Below are 21,564 nucleotides of genomic sequence, written 5' to 3'. Positions count from 1 at the left end.
CCACAGGCTTCATTTACCACTACCATTTCCTCCCAGATCTGTCCCATAATCACCGTCCAGACCATCCCTGTCATCCCTCCCCCCTCCAGGAGAAGGGGGGGGGGGGGGGGGGGAGAAATAACAACTCCTGTCACGTCTCTACCTACATACAAGACAATTTCACTCACTCTCTCACACACAATCGCTTCATAGGCTGGCAACACACACAACATGAATGAAAACAAATGAGTAGGCATAAACACTGTAGCAGTGATGAATGAAAAACAGTTAAGAAAGTCAATTATAAATAGTGCAGTGCAGGAAATAACGCAAAATGCAAAAAACTGCTGATGTGAAATGAAGCCTGTCGACATCAACCATTGCTAGCAAAAGGGAACGTGCAGACTATGTAAAGAAACACCGTAAGTAGCTTACAGACCAACTTCATAAAGAAAATGCTGTTTGTAAGCTAAAAGAATAAAAAAAAAAAAAAAAAAAAATGTACAAACATGTGTATCCAATTTACAGAAACCACAGAAGATGCTTTGTAAATAAAAACAAAACTTGACTGGTATAGTTCTTTTTAATTACACTGCAGTCAGTCAGCGTCAGAGAAGTTGTTACTGTGCAAGGTAACGTTGACCACGTCACTGTATGGAGAGTGCTACGGGAGAACCGGTTGTTTCCGTACCATGTACAGCATGTGCAGGCACTATCAGCAGCTGATTGGTCTCCACGGGTACACTTCTGCGAATGGTTCATCCAGCAATGTGTCAATCCTCATTTCAGTGCAAATGTTCTCTTTACAGATGAGGCTTCATTCCAACGTGATCAAATTGTAAATTTTCACAACCAACATGTGTGGGCTGACGAGAATCCGTACGCAATTGTGCAATCATGTCATCAACACAGACTTTCTGTGAACATTTGGGCAGGCATTGTTGGTGATGTCTTGACTGGGCCCCATGTTCTTCCACCTACGCTCAATGGAGCACGTTATCATGATTTCATACGGGATACTCTACCTGTGCTGCTAGAACATGTGCCTTTACAAGTACGACACAACATGTGGTTCATGCACGATGGAGCTCCTGCACATTTCAGTCAGAAGTGTTCGTACGCTTCTCAACAACAGATTCAGTGACCGATGGATTGGTAGAGGTGGACCAATTCCATGGCCTCCACGCTCTCCTGATCTCAACCCTCTTGACTTTCATTTATGGGGCTTTTGAAAGCTCTTGTCTACGCAATCCCGGCACCAAATGTAGAGACTCTTTGTGCTCATATTGTGGATGGCTGTGATACAATACGCCGTTCTCGAGGGCTGCATCAGCGCATCAGGGATTCCATACGACGGAAGGTGGATGCATGTATCCTCGCTAACGGAGGACATTTTGAACATTTCCTGTAACAAAGTGTTTGAAGTGATGCTGGTACGTTCTGTTGCTGTGTGTTTCCATTCCATGATTAATGTGATTTGAAGAGAAGTAATAAAATGAGCTCTAACATGGAAAGTAAGCGTTTCCGGACACATGTCCACATAACATATTTTCTTTCTTTGTGTGTGCGGAATGTTTCCTGAAAGTTTGGCCGTGCCTTTTTGTAACACCCTGTATTTAAGTGATTAACATTGTGAGATCATGGGTTAATTTAAGCACGAAGTAAGCCATTGCAAACGTGAAATGCTGGTATATCAATAATTGGTGTAACCTTCAGTATGTTGAATACAAGCTTGCAAATGTGCATGCATTGTGTTTTACAGTGCCAGATGTCAGTCCGTGAGATGAAATTCCACGGCTGTAGCACTTGGTTGGTCAATACAGGCACAGTTAATGCTGTTTGTGGATGATACAAGAGTTGTCGTCTAATGATGTTCCATATGTACTCAGTTCGAGGCAGATCTGGTGATTGAGCAGGCCAACGCAAAATATTGACACCCGGTTAAGCATGTTGGGTTATAGAATGGTATATGCACAAATGTAATCCTGTTGGAAAACACCTCGTGGGATGCTGTTCATGAGTGGCAGGACAACAGATCAAATCACCAGCTTGACGTACAGATTTTGCACTCAGGGTGTATGGTATAATCATGAGAGTGCTCCTGCTCTCATACGAAATCGCACCCTAGACCATAACTCCGGGTGTAGGTCCATTGTGTCTAGCACGCAGACAAGTTGGTTGCAGGCCCTCAAATGGCCTCTGCCTAACCAACACCCGGCCATCCATGGCACCAAGGGAGAACCAGCTTTCATCAGGAAACATGGAAGAGCTCCATCTTACCACCAGTGAGCTCTCGTGTGACACTATTGAAGTCACAAACAGTGGCGATTTGTGATCGGTAGAGTGCACGCTAGACGGCATCTGGCTGTACGTAAAGTAACCAAGTTGTAACAGTTCATTGTGTCACTGTGACGGCAACTGCTGCTCATATTGCTGCTGCAGATGCTGTGTAATGCACCAGAGCCATATGCCGAACACAGTGGTCTTCCATCTTGGTAATCCCACTTGGCTTCTTGCCACCGTATATTATCATGACCACTGCTGCCAGCATTATGTACAGTTGCTACATTCCTGCCAAGTCTTTCTGCAGTATCACAGAAGGAAAATGCAGCTTCATATAGCCCTATGACACAGCTCTGTCAAATCCAGTGAGGTGTTAATAATGGTATCTTTGTTGCCTTAAAGGCATTCTTGACTAACATCAACTCACTATGTCCAATCTCAAAGATAAACTGATGTTCACGACTGTTACTCCATGTCTTTAAAGCAAACCTGATTTGCATCCTCATAGTGGTGCTACGAGTGCCATGCTTATGCAACTGGCGCAAAATTTCAATAGGCATCATCTTTCATATGTAGAAACACATCTACGAACTTTCGTTTATGTTGCATAAGTGCTTCTTGGTGTTGCGGTTTTTTCTTTCTTTCAGTGTATTTGAGTTTTGTGCCATGATAGCAAGATAGCAAGACTGAAAATGTAAAGCTTGTAGACCTAGCACTGCACAGGTGACTACATAGCAACAACCAATCAGAGCGTGAATTTGGTTTCACTGTCTGTCATTCACATGCTGCCATACTACGCTGCTAAATCAGCTGCCAGCTAACAGGCAGCTGCAGATGACAATTGTGGCGTAAAATATAATTGTTGTGGTATATTCTTATACAATTTGTTTTCTGGTGTGGTATGTTTCTTTTGCAGAATGTGGTAAAGTAACTGTGAAATTTTTTAGGAAAGTGATAAGACTGACACAATACTGCATGTTGCTGCTGTCGGAGCCATATTGCACTTTTGTATAGCAGCGAACCGACAACATCCTTTCCTTCCATGCTCAATTGTTAATCACTTTGGTACTCTGATTGAGGTATAATAAGAATATCTTCAGTTTCATCAAGCTATATAAAGTCATTCTGTAGTGCAGATTTCACTATGGTCTCACCATTTGTGGAGACCGTGATACTAATTTTCTGTCAGGTTGTGCTGGTCAGGGACAGCTAGAGTTGTCAGTGTCATGCCCCTCCCCCTCCCCCCCACTTTCTTCCCCCTCCTTCCCCTCCTCCTCTGCAATATGAAGGCCTGTTGGACTAATTTTTATATACTCTGTTCTGTCTGCTAGTGTCTGTTTTCGTACTTCCTATCAGCTTTAATCTCATTCGTGAATTCCACTTGTGGCCATTCTCTGTATGAGTAATGAGCAGTTGAATTATGTAGTAGACAGCTAACCATTTTGTTTCTCTTAACAGTCATTGTTCTGATTGGCTCTTTGCCTTTCCTGCCTTTTCAGTACTTCATTTTAGATTCCAACTGTTCACAGTACTTTCAACATTCTCCTCCAGCACCGCTTCCCTTCTATCTGTCTTTCTTTTCCACCTACCTCACTCTCCAAGTTTTTGATCCATACAAGCATACTGTCAATATTCGTATTTTTAATATTCATTTCATACTGCGATTTCATTATGTAAAGATATGATTGGAGACCATAACTGTTAAGTGATACAAATTGTTGATGGTGTACATCAACAATTAGTCACGAGTTTGTTTTACATTGTCTTATTCAAAAAGTACTGTCAGATTTTATTTACACAGGGAGACAGAACAACAGTGGTCTTAGCCTGCTGTTGTCCGCATAGTATTTGAGTTTAGTGTGTGATTTGTCTGTCTATCATTTTAGCAAAGCCAGCCACTATCCTTAAAGAAGAATAAGAGACCCAGTACTATGTCTTTATTACACACAATTTCTTGAGGAATGAATGACCCAAATATTGTGTGTCTTTTGGCCTCCAGTACTTAACATTGAAGATTAAATGTGGTGCAGTTTCATCCTCCTCGCCATATAGTTTACATGGATGGTATTGTTTCTGTATATCTGTACTTTGTAGGTGCTTCCTGAAGTACCCATGGCCAGTCATAAGTCCTGCCGTGAGTTGAATCTGTCTCTGCTAGACATCACAACAGCTACCCCCCTCCCATCTTGGGGCCTGAGACCTGCCCTTCCTTTTTAACTTTCCCCACCCTCTCCCTCTCTCCACCCAGGGAAAGAACTAACAGTTCCAAAGGCTGGGATAGTGTCATGCGCTTGCCTTCTAAATTTTGGAACTGGCCAGCCATTCTGTCTCATAATATTGAGGTCTTCTCAGGTGAATGTTCCTTTTGATCCAATGCGTGCATCCTGAGCTAGTTATCTCCGAAGGATGTCATCCAAAAGCTTAGAATTTTTTAAATATTGTTTATGTGTCTTTTGACACTCAGTCCTTCAACTATACAGTTAATTGTTACCTTCACTCTTTCCATTATTTATATTCAACATGGGACTGTCCATCACAGTATCTAGTTAAATTCACCTTTGTAATGCCATGTTATCCCTTCTTAGAGAACCGAATGGGAGACTGTTCTGTAATGTTTAACAGGTGACTCATTATTGCCTTAATGAGTGACCAATAGGTTTATCAGCTTTTAATAACCATTTCACACTTGAAGACCACAAGACCACTTTGTCCTGTAACCCAACCATCCGCCATCCAAGGATGCCATTAGGACTTCGTTAAAGACCGTCTCCGTATCCTGTGAGATGTTTGGTCACTTTGTTTGTTAACGGGTTGCCTGGAAAATATAACTCCGACACTTGGAAGTGAACATCATGATTATGTCTTAATTGAAACCATACCTCTTTGGCATTCCCTGATCCTCTAGTACTTCCATAGGTGGTTAATAGCCTGCTTTGTATCATTTTTCCAATAAGTTCTCATACCAAGAACTGAGATTTTCATCATACAAAGAACTGATTGCCTAGTTAATTCAGTATTTTGCAGGTCTTGCCAAAACCTACTTTTCCCGTGTAATAAAATATTGATTCACTGGGCCAAGTGTACAGCCATTGACGAAAACTAGATCTTGAGTAAAGTCATTTTATTGTAACTGTAATTGAACACTCCTTGTAACAGTAGGATAAACATCCTGCATGACTAGTGGAGGTTTTGTGCAACACAATTTTGATGGCGATGTAGTGTATGTGCCTTTTAGTGGAGATTGCCAGACTTAGTGTTGATAGGTGGCTGGTTCACGTCTGGTGTCTGTATACTACATCTGTAGTGTACAAACCACTGTGAAGTGCGTGGCATAGGGTATGTCCCATTGTACTAGTTATTAGGACTTTTTCCTGATCTGTTCACTTATAGAATGTGGATGGAATGATTGCTTAATTGCCTCCTTACATGCTGTGATTAACCCAATCTCGTCTTCACAGTACCCCACCAGTGACTAAGCGTAGACGATTGCCAAATACTCGTAGAGTCATCATTTAAATCCAGTTCTTGAAACTTTGCAAGTAGGCTTACTCAGGATACTTTCCAACAATCTTCAAGAGTCTGCCAATTCAGTTTTCTCAACATCTTCGTGATATTGTCCCATGAGTCCAATAAAATTGTGACTGTGCTGCTCTTCTCTCTATATGTTCATTGTCCCCTGTTAGTCCTATTTGATATGGGTCCCACACACCTGAGCAATCTCGTTTTTAGACTGATTGCATTTCCCCAGTATTGTACCAATAAACCAAAATTTATCTTCTGTTTTATCCATGACTGAGCCGATGTGCTCATTCCAGTGCATATCACTGTAAAGTGATACACTCAGTTATTATATGAGTTAACCGATTCCAACTGTGACTTATTGATATTATAGTCATAGAATACTTCATTTTTTCAGTCTGTGAAGTGTACAAATTTACATTTATGAACATTTAAAGCAAGTTGCCAACCTTTGTGCTACTATGAAAACTTATCAAGATCTGACTGAATATGTATGCAACTTCTTTCAGGCAGTAATTCATCTGCAGAAGGTATGAGGATGCCACTAATATTACCTGCAAGGTCATTAACCCGCAACATGTACATCGGGGTTCTCTGGGGCACACTTGGAGTTACTTCTACATCTGTTGTGACTCTCCATAACTTGCTGTGTCATTAAAACAAAAAAAATCCTCAATCTGGGGACACATTTTGCTTGATACCCCATACAGTCCATACTTTCATACTAATCATAAAACTGCAAAACTGCCGTGTCTGTCTGTGTTTCAGCAAGCTAATCTCCAAAATTACTCGATAACTTTTTGTTGGATTTTCACAGGTAACTTGGGACAACATATCAGCTTTATTTCATCAAAATTGGGTCATGGGAAAAAAAGATGTCATAATTTAAAGTTTTATCCATAATAATATTATAAATGTCAAAGTAACTCTGCCTGTTATGTTTTCATGACCAAACTGCTCAACTGATTTCAATGGAATTTGCAATGGAGATAGCTTGAACCCTGTGAAAGAACATTGGCTACTTCAGAAAGTAAAAAATAAAAATAAAAATTGACTCCTTAGAGGATGCAGTAGGGGATTGGATTATTCTTTTTTACATCAGTGAATGCAAACCATATTAAAAAATTACAAAATTAGTTGCATGATGTACGCATTGTGTAATGTATAGCTACTTCAATACCAGGATGCATAGATGCACACTCCAGCCCATGCTGCACATACTGCTTCATCATTTGTTGGGGCAGCATGGGAAGGGGAAAGACAGGGTACCCATCACAAGCTGTGCCTACCCGAACAGGCAGACATGTGGGGGCACTGACGCTACTGCACATACCATAGCTTAGTTACTATCACTCAGCATAACAAAACTACTGATACACAAGTACAGCCACAGCTAATGAGTAGTTGATAATAAACATTGATGTGATACTGACTCAAATGCTTTTCGGAAAGCAAGAAATACTGCATCTACTTGTCTGCCTTGAGCCAAAGCTTTCAATATGTCACGTGAGAAAAGTGCAAGTTCGATTTCACATGATTGATGCTTTCGGAATCTATGCTGGTTGGTGTGGAGGAGGGCATTCTGTTTGAGATATGTTTGATAATGTTTGGCACTCAGAATACATCTCAAGATTCAAAAATGGATCAGTATCAAGTATATTGGATGGTGGTTTTGTAGATCACTTCTGCGGTAGCGTTCTCACTTTCCGCGCCCAGGTTCCCGGGTTCGATTCACGGCGGGGTCAGGGATTTTCTCTGCCTCGTGATGACTGGGTGTTGTGTGATGTCCTTAGGTTAGTTAGGTTTAAGTAGTTCTAAGTTCTAGGGGACTGATGACCATAGCTGTTAAGTCCCATAGTGCTCAGAGCCATTTTTTTCGATCACTTCTACTACCCTTCTTGTAAGTTGGTGTGACCTGTGCTTTCTTCAAATTACTGAGCTCACTTTTTTGTTCAAGGAATCTACAATGGTTTAGAGCTAACCAGAGGGGGGGCTAAGTCAGCCACAAATTCATCATAGAATCTGATAGGGACTCCATCAGACCTTGGAACTTGTTCGATTTTAATGATTTCAGCAGTTTTTCAACACCACTGACACAAACACTTACTTCACCCATCTTTTCAGTGGTACCGTCTCATCCGCAAGTGAGCGGACACTAACTTTCATGCTGCTTGCGGCCTTTACATACATCCATAATTTCTTTGGGTTTTGTGAAAGATAATTTGGCAATATTCTGCCTGGTAATCATTGAAGGCTTCACGCATTGCTCTCTTGACAGTCAAACATGTATCATTCAGTATCTCTCTGCCTATAGCCCTATCCTTTGTTTTACATCTGTTATATAGTAGTCTCTCTTTCTTTAGAAGTCTCCTTACAGTGACTGAATACCATTATGGATTGTTCTAGTAGGTACATATCTATCCACTGCATGGTCAACTATTCTTTTAATGTTGATCTGTAGTTCCTCTACATGATCCTGTCTTTTGCTAAAAGTTTCTAGTTCTGTATTGAGATGTGACACTATTGCTTTCTTTATCTAGTTTGATGAACACATATATCTTTCTGCTTGTGTTAGTTTCCCTGTTTACTTTGGTAAACATTGTTCTGTTGCTATAGTAATGGTGAGGGAAGGTGGAGGTAACAATGGAATGGTATCTGCTAATTGTATAGGTTTTACTGGAGAGTGTGAGTAACAGACGTAAGCTATCAACTTGGCATATCTCGTGCCAAATGCTGGCTGTTAATTCGTTAATTCATATAAGATAGGATCACAAATAATACCCTAACCAACATCATCATTGACTTTTTCATCAGTTAAGCAGTCACAAAAATTTTGTAAATGGAAAAGATGACATCATGCATAATTTTATGTGTTTATATTTTTGAATTTTCACTAATCAGAGGTCATTGGAAGTTACAGTTGCTGATGATAAGCAGACAAATCTGTTTGCACAACATAGTGTGGAACATTGCTAATTTCCATTCTGTGGTCTGTAGCAGTATTCAACTGATGTGCTAAAATAATGTTATTGAGCATTTCATGGTCAAGTGGTAGGAGGGCCTTATGACACTAATCTGATCAGCATAAATAAAACAATAAAGACATAAACATAAATACATGGTAAATATACAGTATAGGTCCTGATTTTTTCTTCCATTAGTTGGATTGCAAAGTCCTGATCCACACTGTGAATATTTATGAACCTCACCTAATTACAGGCTTTACATCCCTCTGATCTTTGAGAGCTCATGTTGTTAAAGTGCATTTACATGTGTGCAACTGGTTGCCATATGCCTGTGCTTGCATCACATCCAAGTGGAGGCACATGCATCTTTCTCAGCATGTGCACATGAGTGATTGTATGAACACCTAGAGGGAACCATGCACATTACTCTAGAGATCAAGCTGTGGTTGCAGGTTTTTTGCTCCCATGATCTGGCCAGTGGACAATGTCTAACCAGCAAGGCTGCAGCATACAAGTTATTTATTTATTTATTTCATGTTCCGTAGATCCAGTTAGTGAGTCAGTCACAATGATATGGAATATGTCAAATTGCTCAGGCCAAATTGTACATACTATAAGTAAGACATACCATAAATACAGTAATAGATACAATGTCAGCTAGATAACGTAACAACCATTTAACAGAAAAAGGAGTTTCAAATAAAGGTTATAAATAAGAGCACAAAGTTAAATCAGATATTAGGCCTACAAGAATAAATACAGGTACAGCCAATCTGTTGTTACAAAAAGTGTGATAATGCTCAAATACTCAATAAATTCAGTTGAACTAGTTCTAGACACAATAAATTTAGTGATGGTATACATTTTCTTTCAAATATTCATCTGCAGTATAAAAAGATTTCTCTGTCAGGTAATCTTTGAGAACTTGTTTAAATTTTGGCAATTCTGTATTAACACACAATTGATATGTAGTGGGAGAGCATTGAACAGCTTAATGCTGGAGTTGTAAACTCCTTTTTGTACCAGAGTGAGACGTTTCATTTCGACATGTAGATTGTTTTTGTTTCTGGTGTTATAGCCGTGGAATTTACTGTTGTCTTGGTAGATAGAATAATTTTTGCACACAAAGGTCAGCAAGGAAAAAATATACTGTGCGGCAGTTGTTAGGATACCTGTCTTTCAAAACAAGTGCCTGCAAGAGTGTCTTTGATGGACCCCACACATTATTCTGATTGCTTTTATTTGGAAGGTGAAAACTTTCTTTGCAAGTGGTTGGTTCCCCCAGAATATGATAGCATATGACATCAATGAGTGGCAGTAGCCAAAGTAGGCAACCTTAATGGCGTCAACTTCAGCCACTGAAGAAATTACCCGTAATGCAAATGTTGTCGAGCTAAGTTTTTTACATAGATGAAGAATGTGAACTGACCAATTACATTTGCTGTATATATAAGCACCCAGGAATTTTTTATCTTCAACTTTCTGTATTGGTTGATCTCTACATTTTTATGTTAATTTCATCGAGATTACTTTGTGATGTATGGAACCTCATATAATGAGTTTTATTTGCAATGAGGAGAACCAATTTAAGATGTCATTAAAAACAGTATTTGTAGTTTGTTCAAGATTGTGATCTATCAAATCGTCAATTAGAATTGTGGTATCATCAGCGAACAGGGTAAATTTGCTGTGTCTCAGAACAAAGAGGAAGATCATTAATGAAGATGAGGAATAGCAGTGGGCCCAAAACGGAGCCTTGAGGCACACCACATGTTATCGTGCCCCACTCAGATGAGGCAGGTTCTCCAGAAGAGCCATTTAGCATTACAGTCTGCTTCCGATCCTTTAGATATGATTGTAGCCACAAGCCAACAGTACCACCTAAACCACAGTATTCTGCCTTTTTCAAAAGAATTTGGTGGTTTGGACAGTCAAAGGCTTTCATAAGATCACAAAAAAATACCCACTGGAGACCTTTTTTTGTTAATGGCTTCCAAAGCTTTGTTGCTGAAAGAGAATATTGCCTGTTCAGTACAAAGACCAGCACGAAAACCAAACTGATTTTTGCTTAAGATACTGTGGAAGGTGAGCTGATCTACAATCCTCCTGTGCATGAGTTTTTCAAGAATTTTCAAGAAGGTAGTTAATAGGGATATTGGGTGATAGTTTGTAACATTGTTTTTATCACCTTTTTTAAAGAGAGGAATCACTACAGCCAATTTTAGTCTGTCAGGGACAATCCCTGCTTGTATATGTTGCATAAGATAGGACTAACAAATTTATAACAGTGTTTCGGTATTTTACTAGAAATATTGTCCACACCAGCAGAATTTTTATTTTTTAATGATCTAATTACTCTTATGACTTCGCTTACAGTAACTAGAGGTAAAGATAACTGTGGGATTCTGTTGCTAATAGCTTTGTGTAGGAGGGACAATGATTCTTTCATAAAACCATTACAGCCTGTCTTCTCCGCTGCTCTCAAAAAGTGGTTATTAAATATTTCTACAACCAACTCAGGGTTCTTTATGATACTGCCCCCTGTTTTAATCTCTACCTGAGACATGTTCCCTGTTTTCCTGCCAGTTTCCCTCTTTATTACATTCCATATAGTTTTAATTTTATTTTCCGAGCTTTCAATTTCTGATTTTATCCACATACTTATTAGATTTATTTATAACCTTCTTGGGAATGCTACAGTAAAGTTTGTAGTGTTGTTGTTTCTTCGGATCATTACAAGTCCTGAGAGAACTGTATAACATCCTCTTTGTTCTACAAGATGTTATTATCCCTGTAGTGATCCAAGACTTCTTGGCATTGCCTATATGACTATTTCTAACTACTTTTTTGGGAAAGATGGACTCAAATAAAGACATGAATTCATTTAAAAATGAATTGTACTTTTTGTTTACATCTGTTTCCCTATAAACTGGGCTCCAATCTATCTCTTATAGGCTGTCATTGAATTTTTTGAGGCCCTCTTCATTTATTATCCTAAAACATTTCTAAGAATGCTCAGGACTGTTGCACACACTGATGTAATTGAGCCTAAGCAATTGACCACCATGATCAGAAAGGCCAAGGATTGGATGTACAGTGATCTCATTGCATTTAGACTTATCTATAAATATATTATCTATTGGACTTTTACTGTTAACGGTAACCCTAGTTGGGAAATCTACTATTGCCATCAGATTATAAGACTCCATTAAATGTACTAAATAAGCTTTACTATTGCTCTCATTTAGGAAATCAACATTAAAGTCACCAGTAATTATCAAGTTCTTGGACTTTGAGTACAGTTTGGATAATAAAGAGTCTAAGTCCTTAAGAAATACATTCGAATTCCGTGAAGGAGATCTATACAGTGCTAACACTAGAACCGTGAAGTCATTTACAATAATCTCAATGCCACATACTTCAATTTGGTGCTCTATACAATGGCTCTTAAAATCTAATGCCTTGTAAGATATGTTGTTTTTTACATAAATTACCACTCCACCTTTTTGCATGATGGTTCTAGAGTAATGCGCTGCCTGACAGTAACCACTTAGCTGCAACCTTTCAATATCTTTCACATGATGTTCACTAAAACATAATACATCAGTATCTTTTATTCCTTGTGGTTCCTATAACAGAACAGTAATGTCATTTACTTTATTACCAAGTCCTCCCTCATTTTGGTGAAAAATTGTGATTGCTTTGGAATTAGATGCATATGTAAACTTTTGCCTGAAAAATTATCTGAAGCTACAGAAGCAGTACGTTCATTACTAACAATTTCCTGAAATATTTGAGTTTGAAACTGAGTCTGACTTGATGGCTGGAGTCATTTAAGTGTGATTGGTTCCAACTTTGGGGTACGTTTGTGGACTTCTTCCAGTATGTTTGTTTTTAAAAGGGTACTTAATGCTTTTTTCCCTGATCTGTTCAGGTGCATATCGTGTCTTGTAAATAATTCTCATCTAAAACTGCTTATATCTACAACACAATTATTGTTAAAATGCGTACACAACTTTGCTAACTTAGAGTTCGTTTGTGAGATAGCCTCATTTTCACAGGACTGTGGGGCTAAGTCATGTCTCTTTGGAATGTTCACAAAAAATACCTTAGACTGTTGAAGCACAGATATTGTCTTCCTGAGCGACTGTATGACATCTTTCTCTTCGTTGCAGGCAACATTGTTTGAGCCACCTATTAAGATCACACACTCGTTTTTTACTTTTTCAGGATCACACCCTGCTACAAGTTCTTGAAGTTTAGCACCTGGTTTCACGATTTCACAGACATCGGCACCATTAAAACTGCTTTTCACTATATCAGCCATGCCTCTACCATGACTATCGGCAAAAATGTGAAGACGATTTGTTGATGTTTCACTCACAGCAGACTGGATCACACCACTGCCACTTTAATTGCTATTAACTGAACATTGCGGCTTTGGAAGATCAAACCTAACTTTTTTCTGATAGTTTACCGGTACACTCATCTTACGATTGTTTTCACTTTCTGTGAGACTATTACTAGACCAAAGTACATCAAAATTGTTTACATTCTCAAACCTCGAAACATTTGCTATAGACAACGTTTTAGTGCCGAATGTTTGACGCTTGTTGTGTACTACCTTCCATTTCGATGATTTATCTGCGTAATTTTGCAGCAATGTAGCCATGTTCTGGCGAAAGTTTTTGTTCTTCTGTCTGTCTTGAAGCAGTGGATCCATGTTTTGCTTCGACTTCAGCTCCATATTTTCGGACTTCAGGCTGTCGATTTCTACTCTTCGACTGCGGATTACACATTGTAGACTAGTGATACGTTCACTATACTTTAAGAATTCACTTTTGCACTTTACACATGAATTTTTAAAGGCTTCACTGTAACTTATTTTTGGAGTAAAATCACGGATATCTACACACACTGCCATCTTCGTGCATTTCTGAGGCAGGCTGAGGCCTGCCTAACATTAATTACTGTGAGGAACAAAACATGTGCTAGATTCTTAACATTTATAATGAGCAAGTCAAGAATATGCAAGTATGTGTATTTTATTAGTACATATATTTTATTTATCTTGCAAAACATGATCATAATGAAGAACTTTAAACATGGGAAAACTTTATGTCAAGAAAAAAATTTAACATCACCAAATCAACAAACTTGTCTTTCAGTTTATACCATAAATACATATTTTTGCTTCACTTTGAGAGCTTGTAGTCTCAGGCATCATAAAGTGTCTCAAAAGTCTGGACATTTTGCTGTTGCTTTAATGAATTCTATTTGCTGTCTAAGCTGGATGTGTTTGGAGTTGAAATATATGAAGTATAGATAGGAGCAGTTTATGCACTATATGGATACGCAATATTCAGGGACTGACAGGCAGTTGGTAAAGAAATAGCAGGCATTAGATGTCTTGTTTCCTATTACATTTGCAAATCAAAAAGTACTTTATTGGTGATGAGCATTTCTGGTAGGGATTTCAGTGTTCTTTTATTTGCTGTTATCAGAGCAAACTATTTGTGAATCAAAATGGCTCCTAAAGGAACCAGGAAGGGTTCAGCACAGCAGTGGTCCTAGAACCACCCCCACTTCTTCAGCACACATTGACTGGAAGTACAACAAAGGCTTTTTAAAGTTGCGTTGTTGTTTTTGGATTGTTTTTCTTTAAAGGAACTGTACACATTTACTTACTTTCATGTTGTCTTTGTAATCCACAGAATTAACCAACCAGAAAAAATAAATGCATTATAATACTGTTGAAATTCCATGTGTTTGAACAAATTTGAATGTGGGGTCAAAAATATTTTTTGAACAGTGAAATGCAAAGCACCAAATGGAGACAACCACAGAAAGGCATATGACTGTTGCAGATGTCCCCGCTGGTATGGAGAGACTTCTGCAACTGAGCAGAGTAGCACATGTGCACAATTTGGTAGTGCTCGACTACTTGTAGATTGCTGTAAGAACAAACTGTTATTTTGAAAAAGTTTTGAAATATAGTCCGGTTGGAATTTATTGTTTTTAATTAAGTACAAAAACCAATACAATTTTGGATTACAGCAACTGTTGCTAGCTACCAAATTATAAAAGTATGTGGACATTATTTTTCTTCAGCATTGTCATTCTCCTCAGTTACGGGAATAAACACAGTATTGCAAATCAAAGAAAATTACGTAAACTTATTAATTAACAAGTTAATCATCCAATGCTATATGTCTTAACTGTACAGAAAAATTATGACAAGAAAAGCCTGTTGTCAAAGTCCAGGACCTAACAGTAGTTGTGATAAAATCTGCAGTGGAAAATGGTATAGGTCTATAACTTCAAGTTTAATTATTACAAAAGGTAATTAGTCTTGGATAATTTTAAGTACTTTACAGGAATGTGGGAACGCTTAACTGTCAAATAGTGCTGGTCATGTTCCTCAAATATACTGATTAGCTCACCAAGTTTTACGTGTGCCGAAATAGTACTATCTCCAATTAATGGCAAATTTTAATTAACAGTGCCCTAATGAAAATTAATTGGAATACTTGAAATAATCACATAGATAATAAATTTCAGAAAAATTAGAGGTATAAACAACAACTTGAGATTTTCAAGTCAGTGTCACATATCAACAATTAAATGTAGTGGAAATCATAAAAATTAGTGAAAAAACTTGCTTATTTTTGGGAGTAGAAAAAGTATCAGATGGAAAGAATCCGTCTGCTTTGTCACACCAGATCAGGACTGATACGGTACTTGCAGAGAAGCATACCTGTTTGTAGGCTATTATTGTAATGGGTTCACCACTCTCAAAAACAGTTTAAACTTACTGCCAGCTTCCTCCTGGGGCGGAATCTGTGTACCCCTTCTGTGTGCCTCTAGTGTATATCACATGGAAAAATGTGACATTGCATTTCAGAGTGTTTTTGTGCATCGTATAATTGAAGCAGAACCTGAGAACCAACCCAGTATTTACAAAAGTGGTTGTGGAAAATTGCCTAAAAACCACATATAGGTTTGCCGGCGCACTGGCCCTTGCCATTGATCTGTCAGATGGGTTTGACCCAGGGTCTGCATGTCTCCCTTTGTCATATAACTGGGTGCTTTAATGCCCACAGCCATCCAGGCAGCTCTCATGACATGATTTAAGTGAGAAAATGGGAGAAATGAGAGATCATATGTATGTTTACCAACAGTTATTCTTCCCACGTCATTCGCAACTGAAGCAGGGGAATGGGAGGGGTTAATATGGTAGTATTGGAAGTGCCATCCATCACTCTCCTCAAGGCATCTCCCAGAGTATAGATGTATTAATTCTGAGTCAAGAGTGATGAATACTGCAGAGGAGGCAAATAATGTAAACCCTGGGAGTACTATTTTCTCTGCAACTTTTGATATCATTTTAACTCAAGACAAAATACTTGAAATTAAACATTGATATGTATGCATTACCAGTAGCCGTTTCATATTTTCCTTGCATTTTCTCTGGTAGAATCTGTCTTTGCCATCAGTAGAGATACTGTTGTGGATATGTAGCCTGAAAATATTTTTAAACTGGTTGTCTCCATTTCTGTTATGATATTTTGTACTTTTTAATTACAGTAAGCTGCTCTTTTTTTGTTTCAGTCCAGCGTCACAGTTGCAGATATTTGTATTTGGAGCACCATTTTTCCACTGGCTGCCGATGCAAAGTTATCCTCTGACTGGCTCAATGGAAAGAAGCACTTGCTACAATGGTTTGCGAAACTAAAAGAGCAAGATCACATCAAAGTAATTATTTTATAGAACAGAAGAACCTGGTAATACAAATTTAAGTCGTAGGAAAGGGAAGCGGAAGTCTTTCACTTCAACAATTTGACAATGCAGTCATACAGAGATGTACTTAATCTCTGATCTCTGATCTATGTATACTTCTAGAGCAGCAGATTATATAAGTTACATAAACTGTCATAATATGCAGTTCAGCTTAGCCCAGGGATCTGTTATTGTAGTAGAGATTCTACTACTACTTGTATTTATGCACATAATAGGAGACAAGGAAGGCTCACCAGACAAAAATATTACCCACCCACTAAGAAGTGCACCCTGGTTGTGTTGGAGCAATGTAGATTGTGTAGAGCTGGTACCAGGTGGTCATATGACCATGGACCACTATCCTAAGTCATGGCAGTGAAGTGAGGTGTATGTGTATGTATCACATGTTAATGGAATCAGCACAGTTAGATGAATCTATGTGGAGATGTGACAGACTCACAGATAGGAGCTATTGTGTTTGAACATGCCACTGACTATGCTGTGAATGAAGTTGTGAGATTTGTTAGTGTCCAGGCAAGAGGAGAGTAGTCATAAAAAGATCCTAATCAACAGGAGATAGGCATATGTGTCACACTGTCACTGACAGTTGCTTTCAAACCTGACAAAAGTAGTTGCTGTTAGTGATTGCAAGTCCATCACAATCAAGTTCCTAGTGAACATTGTGAAGCTTACTGCATGCAGTGGACATTTGGAGTGGGCTACCTTGTAAAAGGCCATTTCTCACAGTGGCACATGGAGCTGCACAGCTTCAAGGGGCCAAACAATGCAGAAACTGGATAGTAGCATACTGGAAGCATGTAGTGTGGTCTGCAAGATGTGATTTTGCTTATTCTCAAATGTTGCAAGGCACTGATTACACCCTCAGCCAGTGAGATGTTTGACGCACAGTGCGTGAAGGTGTAACTTATGCCAAAGGTGTGTTTGTTGTCATGACTTGACACTACTCATTCAGGTTACCATGAACATGAACCAGCATGTTTATTTCCACATTGTCACTGACTAACAATTGCTCTTCCTTCTATGTCTCCATGATGAGTTGCTGTGAAATTTCCTATCTTCCACAATAACAGCACCAGCAATGATAATTGAGTGGCATCAGTTGGGTTTGGGATAGTTGAAGAAACTTCTGGACACTCCTCCTTGCTGAATTAAGGCGATGATTGAGGATAGAGGCCATGTTTGCACATTATTAGTATGATGTCTCCTAAGGGCGACTAATATATTATCTGCTGCGCTTAGATAGCTGAGTATCATGATGCATGGAAAACTGTCTGGTGGCATGGATGGTGGTGATGGTGATGGTGATGGTGGCGGCGGTGGTGGTGGTGGTGGTGGTGGTGGTGGTGGTGGTAATGAGGAGGAGGAGGAGGAAGAAGTGGATGAAGGAGAAAGAGGAGGAGGAGGAAGAATCTTAAGAATTAATACTTTTTTGTACATGTGCATTTCGAATTTGTATCAGCTTATTACCAGTTATAAAGTACTGGGTATCCCTATTGATGGACAAAGAGTAATTGATCATAATAATAAAAAAGACAGATATTCTCAGATGTAAATAAATAAGAGTGGATGTGAAATAAGAAAGGAGCAACTAAAATTGTCACTGGAAATTGAACGAATTGAGTTTATAATGATTGAAGGACTGCTTCCCTTTTCTACTTATTATTAAATATTGTAGTTTCTCTACTCATTTGATATTTGAAATTATGTGTGTGTGTGTGTGTGTGTGTGTGTGTGTGTGTGTGTGTGTGTGTGTGTGTGTTTGTGTTTTGAAACATGATCTTTTTTGCTGTGTAAAACCTAGGAGATAAAATTACTCCGAAATTTATAGTTGAGATGTACAGAATGTACTGAAGTGAACAAGAGGAACACCACTATTGCGCCAAAATACCTTAACCATGAACTTTTTTTTTTTTGCTGAATGTTTGTGGGAACCCCCTCTCCCATTATTTTGAGAGAGAGAGAGAACCGTATGTTGAAAGGAAACAATGTTTAATTGTCTGTCATAATTTTCTTAAGGAATTTTTCACCTTTTTTTACTGTAGGAGAAATGTTCAGCTTGTATCACTTACTAAGTTTTGTGGTTATATGTCAATGTTTTGATCATACACTGCGCAGAAAATGTATGGTATCTCAGATTCTCTGTAAAAATACTGTAGAGAGATGACCTTCAAATTTCTGGGAAGTAATTTATTAATTCAGAAATTGTATATCTTTTCTCGAACATTGTGATCCATTTGCTGCAGATCTTCGCTTGACTTGTGGCAATGTATTTCATCATTGAAGATGATTTTCCATGTACAAATCTTAATCCTCTTATCATGTCACTCTAAATAATTGTGCCTCAGTTCTGAATGCTCTGTCACTTCCAACTACTATACTGGCTAAAATTACTTGTCAGTAAATGTGTAAATATAGAACGTTCAGAACTCGCTGTCTGGGTGTCCACTGAGAATCTTACAAAAATTTCATTGACAAATGTAATAAATTCAATCATTGCTTAATCATTGTTTAGTATGATATTCATTTTTTTATTAAGTCCAGATATGCTTGAATACAAAGAAAATGTAATGATGCCTAATTGCATTGACACCAGATAACTCTACAGTTTCTTGTGAAGGTCTTCACTGAACATCAAAGCTGTCAGTATAATTCAGCTCATAATATCAAACCATGTAAACAAGCTACTATACTACTAAACTGCTTTCATTTCAGTGTTAGGAGCCAAATTGACATTTATTAACAAGTTGACAATTTTTTAAAAAAATGGTATTGAAAGGGATTATTTGTTAATCAAAGTTTAAAAACTCAGAAAATATAAGCACAAAAAAAAAAAAATGCATTTGTGTGGTGCATATCAGTGATCAGTGGCTGGTTCTAAACATGTTCCGCCTCTGTTTTAATGTCTATGACAGACTATAGCTTTTCAGCATTTCATGAATTCAGATTTAATATGTGAAATATACACTAATTTAAATCTGACAATAAATAATGAAATATAAATTTCTCATAAGTTCGGCTCCCTAGTTTCTTTAATATTTTTCAAGCAAAAATATGTGACTTAATGACCCTAACATTCATTATTTAATCACAAACTTACTGTTTTTTTAAACAGAAGTTTACACTTGTTTTGTAATAATGCCAGTTGAAGTGTTCATTTATACTGTGTCGTAGCTACATACAAACTCAAACCACCAAAAATGACTGCAGATGTTTTTGAGGCCTCAATACTAACATAGTATAGCACAATGTTTTTACGAGCTGCAGGCTTTTGATTTACGGGGTCCACAATGATTTTGATATTCAGTTACAGCCCAGTTTTTCAAATTTCATATGCAAAACTGGTTCTTTTCCCTATAACGATGACCAAGCATTATATGAGAGTTTCGTAACTGTTTATGTGTGTGTAAGTTTGTAGGATTTATGTGTAGCTTGCAGCATTAAAACAATATTTTCAAATGATTACTTTAAAAATAATTGGCATTCAAATCAAGCTATCTTCTAGAAAACTTTATAACTGCATTGCAGATCTATTGCTTTAACATAGTGTGACCTTCACCTGCTGTATTTCCGTGTTGATAATCCTCGGTGTTGACGCACTGCGTTTTTATACTGGCTGAAAAATGAAGGTGGAAGTTCAACACTCATTACTGTAAATGATGTAGTCGACAGTTGCACAGTTACTTTTCACAGTTCTTTACTTTCACTGTTCACAACCCCGCAATATTACAGTGTAACAACTGTTGGTTAACTTGTGGTAAGCCTCATTAATAGTTTGCAGGCAAACATCAATATACTGCTACAATAGTTTGCTGCTGAACATCTATGAGCAGTAAATACCTAACCACACAGTTCATTATATCTCTAATAGATTGAACAGACACTGTTGTTGTTTTAACACACGGCATTGTTGTTGATCTAACCAGTACAGGTTTCTTGTCTGAAAATCCAGCCTGACTGTCTAGGGGCCAAAAATCAGACCTTTATATATCCTCACAATAATAGGCTCTGAAACTATATATTGTTTGATGTTTGAGTTACAGAAATTACAATTAAAACATAAGTCATTCAATTAACTGAATCTATCGAAAAATTCCTCCTTTTTAACAGTTTCATCTACCACAAAGGTTAGGCCAAATTATTTGTATAAAGAATGAAATTACCAGATATAGTTACACAAACAATGCTTTAGATAAACCTGGTAATTATTTTGGAATTAAATAAGGGCTGGCCTTGCTAACATGTTTTCGATTGGAGCCAAATAAATACTTAGAGAATGTTAGTGGTGGTTCTTCCAAATGTTTATAATTAGTACAGAATTTATATTTGTTTATAAGTCAACAATAGAATTTAAGTTACAATACAGTTACTGATTTCACCCTATAACAATAGATATTAACTAGGAATAGTCAAAATAAATTAGGAAATTTAGTACATACACAAAACTAAACACAAAATGATATTTTGTACTATATTTCTTGACTGGGGGCCAAGCTTTCTCTTTTATGAAAATGCAGATTATACTCATGCATGTTAAAGGTAATTAGTCAAAAATGAAAATATGAATTTAAGGAGGCAGATGGCAAAACGAGAGAGGTAGTAAAGAGATCTCAACTTGCTTCGTCACAATAGCTTTAAATGCTGTGCATTTCTATATCAGTACTTTATGTGGTTTGTTTTTATTGCAGATTGACACAACCCCATAACTGCAGCAAATATTCACATCTTAGTATTTTGAAACAATAAAGTATCTTGAAAAAGTGGCTGTGAAGTTGTATTCCGTCTTTACAGGGAGAAAGAGATTAGGTTGTCTTGAAGTGAACATCATGTGTAAGAGTTCATGTTTTAGTGTTTTGTAAGTCATTTACCCCAAACTCATCTGTAGTGAATTGTTTACCATGCCTTACATAAATGTAAGTGATAAATTACAAGGAGCCAGAACAGCTATACGGTGCTTAACTTTAGCAGGTAATATTCAAAGTACTGCTTATAGAAACACTAGCAAATGGGAAAAACTATT

General features: G+C 37.8%; 1 protein-coding gene across 2 annotated transcripts in view; it reads left to right on the top strand.

Annotated features, from left to right (window-relative positions):
• Window positions 1–21,564, top strand: part of LOC124544692 (methionine--tRNA ligase, cytoplasmic) — a 116,374-nt gene that overhangs the window by 27,591 nt on the left and 67,219 nt on the right. For both annotated transcript variants that reach the window (XM_047123333.1, XM_047123332.1), the window contains exon 4: window positions 16,359–16,502. In XM_047123333.1, coding sequence (XP_046979289.1) covers window positions 16,359–16,502 — 144 coding nt within the window. The remainder of the gene's footprint in view (window positions 1–16,358; window positions 16,503–21,564) is intronic.

This window comes from Schistocerca americana, chromosome 8, assembly GCF_021461395.2.
Source record: "Schistocerca americana isolate TAMUIC-IGC-003095 chromosome 8, iqSchAmer2.1, whole genome shotgun sequence".
Classification (NCBI taxonomy): domain Eukaryota; kingdom Metazoa; phylum Arthropoda; class Insecta; order Orthoptera; family Acrididae; genus Schistocerca; species Schistocerca americana.
The sequence above is the reverse complement of the archived record's forward strand: the minus strand, read 5'-3'. Positions and strand labels throughout refer to the sequence as shown.